At 37.2% G+C, this 6,440-nt stretch overlaps 1 protein-coding gene across 1 annotated transcript; it reads right to left on the bottom strand.

Annotated features, from left to right (window-relative positions):
- Positions 1-1,397: 1,397 nt before the first annotated feature.
- Positions 1,398-6,223, bottom strand: LOC132056252 (WEB family protein At3g02930, chloroplastic-like). Its single transcript, XM_059448357.1, has 3 exons — positions 5,686-6,223; positions 4,903-5,110; positions 1,398-4,404 (listed from the first exon to the last, which is right to left on the bottom strand). The coding sequence occupies exons 1-3, from the start codon at positions 5,700-5,702 to the stop codon at positions 1,729-1,731; spliced, it is 2,901 nt and encodes a 966-aa protein (XP_059304340.1). The 5' UTR covers positions 5,703-6,223; the 3' UTR covers positions 1,398-1,728.
- Between the last annotated feature and the right edge of the window lie 217 nt (positions 6,224-6,440).

Below are 6,440 nucleotides of genomic sequence, written 5' to 3'. Positions count from 1 at the left end.
TTTTATTAGTAGTCATCCTTTCAGGGGATTACAATGTTGTGCTAGGGATATTAGGAATTTGTAGTTGGTGTCATGATAGCAATAGGATGAATCACACACGTTCTAGATTGATTCATTGATTTTTTCTATTTCACACATTGTCTCTTGGAGAAGTTTTAGAATAGCCAAGAGCCTTTTCTTTTCCAGAATTTATTGTTAATGTTAGAATTTAGTTGACTGTCTATTGAGAAAGTAAATATATCATATTTGGGGGGAAAAAAGATCAGTTATTAAGCTCATTCCAAATTTATACTAATAGTGTATCATTTCTCTTCAAATGACTTGAGATATTTGGAATCATAATCCTTTAAATTTAACATCGACATATACTGGTGTATATGTCTTTTTTCCCAAACCAAGAAGACTCTTGTCAAATACAGTTAGCAAAACAACTACTAAATTCTAATCCCTACCAGTTACATATGTACCATTTTATTTATTTCGTATGTTCTATTTTAGCTAGTTTTACATTGATACACGTATTAAGACGCCAAAAGAATTTCATTGTCAAAAAATATGCTCATGGAGGGCAGTTCAATTGGTTGTATTACTGATTGTTAACCATTAAGAAAATTATTGGATATTTGGCCACTGAACAGCGATATTTTAAGTTTACAACAAGCTAAATTATGCTAGGGTGAAACTTTGTTGTCAATAGCTTTTAATATGATTTAAGTATCAAAGAATATGCATATATTTTATCTTTTACGTGATGAATGAAATTTTAAGGTTTCATATCCTCCGGGCGCAAATGTTTTAACTTGTGCACTTTGAGCTGCTAATTATGAATGTTTCTACTTTTGATTACTGATTAGATATACAGGATGAAGAGTAAAATAGCACGGTGAGTGTTTGATCCAACGGAAAAATGTTTTCTAGAAAATGACTTATTTCGTAGAAATTCTTTTTATGGCGTTCGATTGGAGAGCATACAATAGATTCCGGAAAGAAACGTTGTTTATAGATTATATTAACGTTACCAAATAAATGTGTTTTGATGATAGTTTCAATCATACCAAACACGAATGATGCTAAATTTCCAACCCATTTGGCTTATTTGTAACTTATTTTCACCATGACACTAGTAGGCTAATGGATTTTAGATTATTACCTGCTAGAGAGAGCTTCAGTCTTTACACCACACAGGAGAAAATGATCTCCTATGACTAGTTAACTTATAATTTGAATAGAAGAAAATGACGTTATCGTTCACTGATTTATGTGAAAATGATCATATAGCTAAAATAGCTAACATCGAGCTCCCGAGGCAGCAGCTTGACTGCTTGAGTAACAATTGTTCAAGAAAACTAATGAATTTAACATCACAGGTTAATAAGGATATAGATGATATATCAAAGTACACTTGGAAAAGCATCTCTTCTCCTGATGGAAATTGGATACTAAAAGAGTATAGAAAAAGAACAAAAGCTAAAAAGAATAATACAAAGTAAAGGATACTAACCCAACATGATAAAACCACATTGAGAAACAGAACCCCAGAACTAATAAGAATGGAACACTACTGATGATACAATCTTTTTCTTATGTAAACACCTATTTGAAATAGAAACAAATAACCAAAAAAGAAGAGAAGAGAAAATAAAAGCAAAGATTTTGAGCAAACACATTTAAGTCCAACATTTACTCTTGAATTTAGTATACCTCTCTACATGTCCGGCACAGGATCTATTACTTCTGGCTGCTGGTGCCCTTCTTCTTCAGTAGGCTTCCGAATTTATGAAGCAAAGGCTTCTTCTTCTTCTGACTTTGCGGCTTTGTAGGAGATGCCCCACCATTCTCAGGATTTTCCGCTGAGGATAATCCGTTTACCTGGTCAAAGCTCTCTGCCTTCAACTCTGTTTCGTCCTCTTGTACTGTCTCTCTTTCGGGAGAGAAGTCCTTGTCACCAATCTTGCAGCTCTCCCACATTTTAAACTCACCTTCCGCTGAATCATCATCTTCCTTTTCTTTGTTCTTGTTTTCAGTCAGTTCTCCATTTGGCATCTCAACTTCAGCTAGGGTCTCGACAGCTTTATCATGCGCGGTGATGTTGACTTCTTCAGATTTTACTTCAGTGGATTGCTCAGATTGTTGAGGCACAGCTTCAATCTTAGGCTTCTCCTCCACTCTTCCTCCTCCATTTTGTTCAGAGAACTCCACCACCTTTGGAAGCATATCATAGTCTTTTTCACTTTCAGAAAGCTCTCCATTTTCTTCAGATTCTTTTTTGGCTAAAGCTTCTTTGAGGGACTTGGACAACTCTTCAACTTTCTTTGCAGATTCGGCCTCTCTACTTCGAAGCTCCTCATTCTCCTGAAGAATATTCTGCACTTCATTTTCCTTGTCCATTAAGGACTCCTTCAACTTCATGCTCTCACCCTTTGCTTCGCCGAGAACCTCCTTTAGATAGGTTACCTCAGATTCAGCTTCCTTTAGGAAATTCTTCAACTGAGCTGCTTCCTCTTTGAAAGAAGCATCTTTTTCCGCCTCTTTTAGCAGATTTACCAATCGGTTTATTTCCTTATCCATTGAAGAAGTTTCTTCTTCAGTTTTCTTTACGCAATTCAACAGATGAAGCTCCTTGTCCTCCCACTCAGCCTTCAAAATCTGGTGCTCATTCTTCGATTGTTCAACTGAAGTAGTGAGATCATCAATTTTCTCTTTTGCTTCATCGAGCAGGCTTTCATACTTTTCATTGGTAGCTTTCAGTACTAACTTCAAATCTTCTATTTGTGTTTCATAATGTTCCTGTTCAGCTTGGCTAGACAGAAACCTCTCTTTGGCTTCTCTTGCTTCTGAAGAAACTTCATGCAGCGCTGATGCCAGACTTTCCATCGCCTTCTTACTTTTCTCTTCCTCCTCCCTGGAACTTTCCAACTCATTTATAAGTTTGTTTTTTTCTTCCAACAGGGACTGAACACTTTCTGCTGCTTGTTTTTCATGCTCGATAGCCTGAGTTTTCTCCTCCTTCACAGTTTCAAGCTCAGAAGTGAGAGACTCGACCTTCTTTGCCAATTCAGAAGATTCTGAAATAGCAATCTGAGCACGACGTTCTGATTCCTCAAGATCCCCTTTCTGTCTCCCCGTCGACATCTCCAGTAGGCCGACCTTCTCCTTGAGAGAAGCAATCTCGGATTCCGCATTATGCAACAAATCGTGACTTCCTTCCAGCTGTTTCATAACCGACTCCAGTGATTCAGAAGCAGATCTCTCCAAATGACGGGCTTCCTTAGACTGAGCCTCTAATTCCTCAACCTTCTGCTGACACTCCTCCACTAGATTATGTGCATAAGATTCAGCCATCCTAGCAGCCTCCAGATCGACATTAAGTTGCTCCAACAGAGCTTCTTTCTCCACCAATTTCTCTTCGTAACTTTTTGCCTCCTCGAGTTCTTCCGTCAGTGCCTTTATCTCAAGTTTCAGGTCTTTCAACAACTTATTCTTCTCACTATCTTCTTTTCTCAATGCCTCAATCTCAATTTTGAGATTTTCCAACAATTTATTCTTCTCACCGTCATCTTTTTTCAATACCTCATTCGCAAGTTTCAGATTTTCTAACAACATATTCTTCTCAACATCTCCTTTTCTCAGTGCCTCTTTCTCACGTTCCAGATTTTCCAACAACTTATTCTTCTCACCATCTTCTTTCCTCAGAGCCTCTGTCTCAAGTTTCAGATTTTCCAACAACTTCTTCTTCTCACAGTTTTCTGTTCTCTGTGCCTCTATCTCAAGTTTCAGGTTTTCCAACAACTTGTTCTTCTCACTATGCTCTTCTCTCAGTGCTGCAATCTCACGGTTCAGATCTTCCACCAACTTATTCTGCTCACTAGAATCGCTTTCATTCCTCGATTCAAGCAAAGATTTCACTCTCACTAACTCGGCAGAGAGAATTTCCACCTTTTCTGCCTGAATTTCAGCTATCTTTGTGGCATCATCAGCATGACTGAGTGCCTGATTTTTGGCATCAGAAGTCATGGATAATTCTTGCTTCAACCGTTGAAGTTCCTCTGTGGCGGAAAGTAGAGCAGAAACATCCGAAGCATGTTGATTCTTCACAGCGTCGAGCTCTTTCTGCCATTCCTCTTCTTTCTTCTGAGATGATTCAATCCCCGCTTGTTCCATCTCAACAGCACGGAACTTTTCAATTTCAGAGTTCTCTTCAGCTCGCTTTTGAGCCACCATAGCTTCTCTCAGCTTCTCATTTGCTTCTTCAGCAAGTTTCTGAGATTCCTTCACTTCTTCAAGAGCTTTCTCCTTCTCCTTCTCAGCCAACGCTAATTTCTCCTTTGCCTTCTTAAGATCTTCATGAACAACATTCAGTTCAGCTTGCAACTCCGATGGCTTCAGGATCCGTGTTGGCTTTTTCTGAAAACAATTAAATCATGCAATAATGCAGATCAGAATGTATAAGTTTTGAGGCAAAATATATCAAGTATCATTATAGCAATTACTGTTAAAGTCTTAAAGAGTCTACATAATTCACTCATCACCACCACTGCTAGTGCATTTAATAAAGGGGTATTTGCACTGTGTAGCCGCAAGTAAAATAATAGCTAGCAAATGTATATTTTTTGTATATTAATTGTAACATACAAAAAATATACATATTTTGTACGTAGCTAATGTAGATTTTTTGTATATTGGCTAGTGGCTGTAATTATTTTTGGCCGAGCATCCAAATGTGTAAAAAGCCCTTTAATCAAACCAATGGTGAATCAAAACTGAGATTTTCACCTTATTAGACACATATCACAGCAAGACATTGCAACTTAAGTTTCAGTACAATCCAACGCCAACCCCCACCCCGGCAAAAATGCTAGCCAAATCAAGTATAAGTTAGTCAAGGAATTATTTTAAACTTACATCAGGTGGGGTACTGATCTTAGGGGACCGCCGTTCGACGGAAGGCTTGGAAGTAACAGATCTCGGAGACTTCTCAACTGGAATGCGTGAATTTTGCAATGGCGAGTGTGAATCAGCATCAGATTTTGATAGCCCCCTGCTCAGTTTACTCGCTCGGTCCCGAGGAGTTGCTGGTGTTGACTTGTTAGGATTTTCCCCCAGAGTGGATCTGATAGAAGTTCAAACAAGCAACAATTTAGGCAATTCCCAAAATGCAAGATTAGTACCAGAGACCTAGCATCCTTTTAATGAAATGCAAACAAATTGTGGTGGATCCAAGCAAAAAGGTGGAAACTTTGTGTAGAATTATAGCAAAAACCTTCTTTATTTTAGTTTTTTTCTAACAACATTTTTAACATACAGTTGCAGTAACCGAGACAACATCAAAAGCACAAAAAGATTACACCGGAAAAACAGGGCAAATAGGAGTACAAGTTTAGATCCAGAGATCAAGTCAAAAGTACATAAGAATCCTCAAAGAATTATGATCCACAAAAAAAAAAAAAAAAAAAAAAAGCAACACCACAAGCAAGCAAATCTAGGCACTATCTAAGTACAAAATGCATAAAATCAAGAATAGAGGCATCATTAAAGAAAAAAAAAGTAGTTTCTAGGAACCATGACAAAAGACAAATACAGTAACCACAAAGCACCTCAAAATGAATAACAAATGCAGATACAACCCACAATTTAGGATTAAATGAAAATCTTGAAAATACCCAAATCAGATCCAGTTTCACTTACTTTGATTTGGTAGCCATGGTGTCGGTGGGAAGCAGATTCTTGCAACAAACAGCAAACAACAAACAAGTTCCAATTTCACAACTTAAAAGGGAAAAAGATTGGAACTTTATCAAGAAATGGGTAGTTTTGCTGCTATAGTGCTGACATGGTCTTGGTTTAGAGAGAGAAAACTTTAAAGAAAGAGATAGAAGAAACAAAGAGTTTTTGAGTCTCTATATCAAGATAGAGTAAAATTCCAGTAGTAGTAGTAGTAGTACTAGTACATCAGTAGAACTCAGGGAAGTGAAGAATTTACAGAGAAAATCATTTGGGGTTGGTGTTCTTCTGTCTCCAGAGTGGCTACACCATTACATTAGTAACACTACTTTGTCTATGTCTCTTTCTCTCTCACACATACACACACTTCTTTCTCTTTCTATGTACTATTTGTGCTTGTATTACAAGGACGAAATTACAAAGAAACCCCTCTTCACTGAGTCAAAAAATGGAAAAAAAAAAAAAAAAAAGTCTATGCTTTATTAGTAGCTTGTAGGGTAACTTTTTCAGAACTAGAGGAAGGATTGTGAACCCAAATATCTACTTCTCAATGCTTTTTTCAGCATAAAGATAAGGAAATGGGACAAGGGTGTCTATTGTATAAAGCTGCACTTTCTTTTACAAAAAAAGAAAAGAAAAGGAATTTGACAAAATTAAAGATTCTTTTTCTTAACTAGTCCTGATCTCTCTTCGAGATTTGCTTATATTACACTGACCCA

The sequence above is a fragment of the Lycium ferocissimum genome, chromosome 5, assembly GCF_029784015.1.
Source record: "Lycium ferocissimum isolate CSIRO_LF1 chromosome 5, AGI_CSIRO_Lferr_CH_V1, whole genome shotgun sequence".
Lineage (NCBI taxonomy): Eukaryota > Viridiplantae > Streptophyta > Magnoliopsida > Solanales > Solanaceae > Lycium > Lycium ferocissimum.
The sequence above is the reverse complement of the archived record's forward strand: the minus strand, read 5'-3'. Positions and strand labels throughout refer to the sequence as shown.

What these genes read in the sequence shown, in the direction of transcription:
- LOC132056252 (XM_059448357.1), bottom strand. An exon ending in AGATCAGTACCCCACCTGAT is followed by an intron (nt 4,405 to 4,902) that starts GTAAGTTTAAAA and finishes AATTGTTTTCAG; the next exon opens with AAAAAGCCAACACGGATCCT.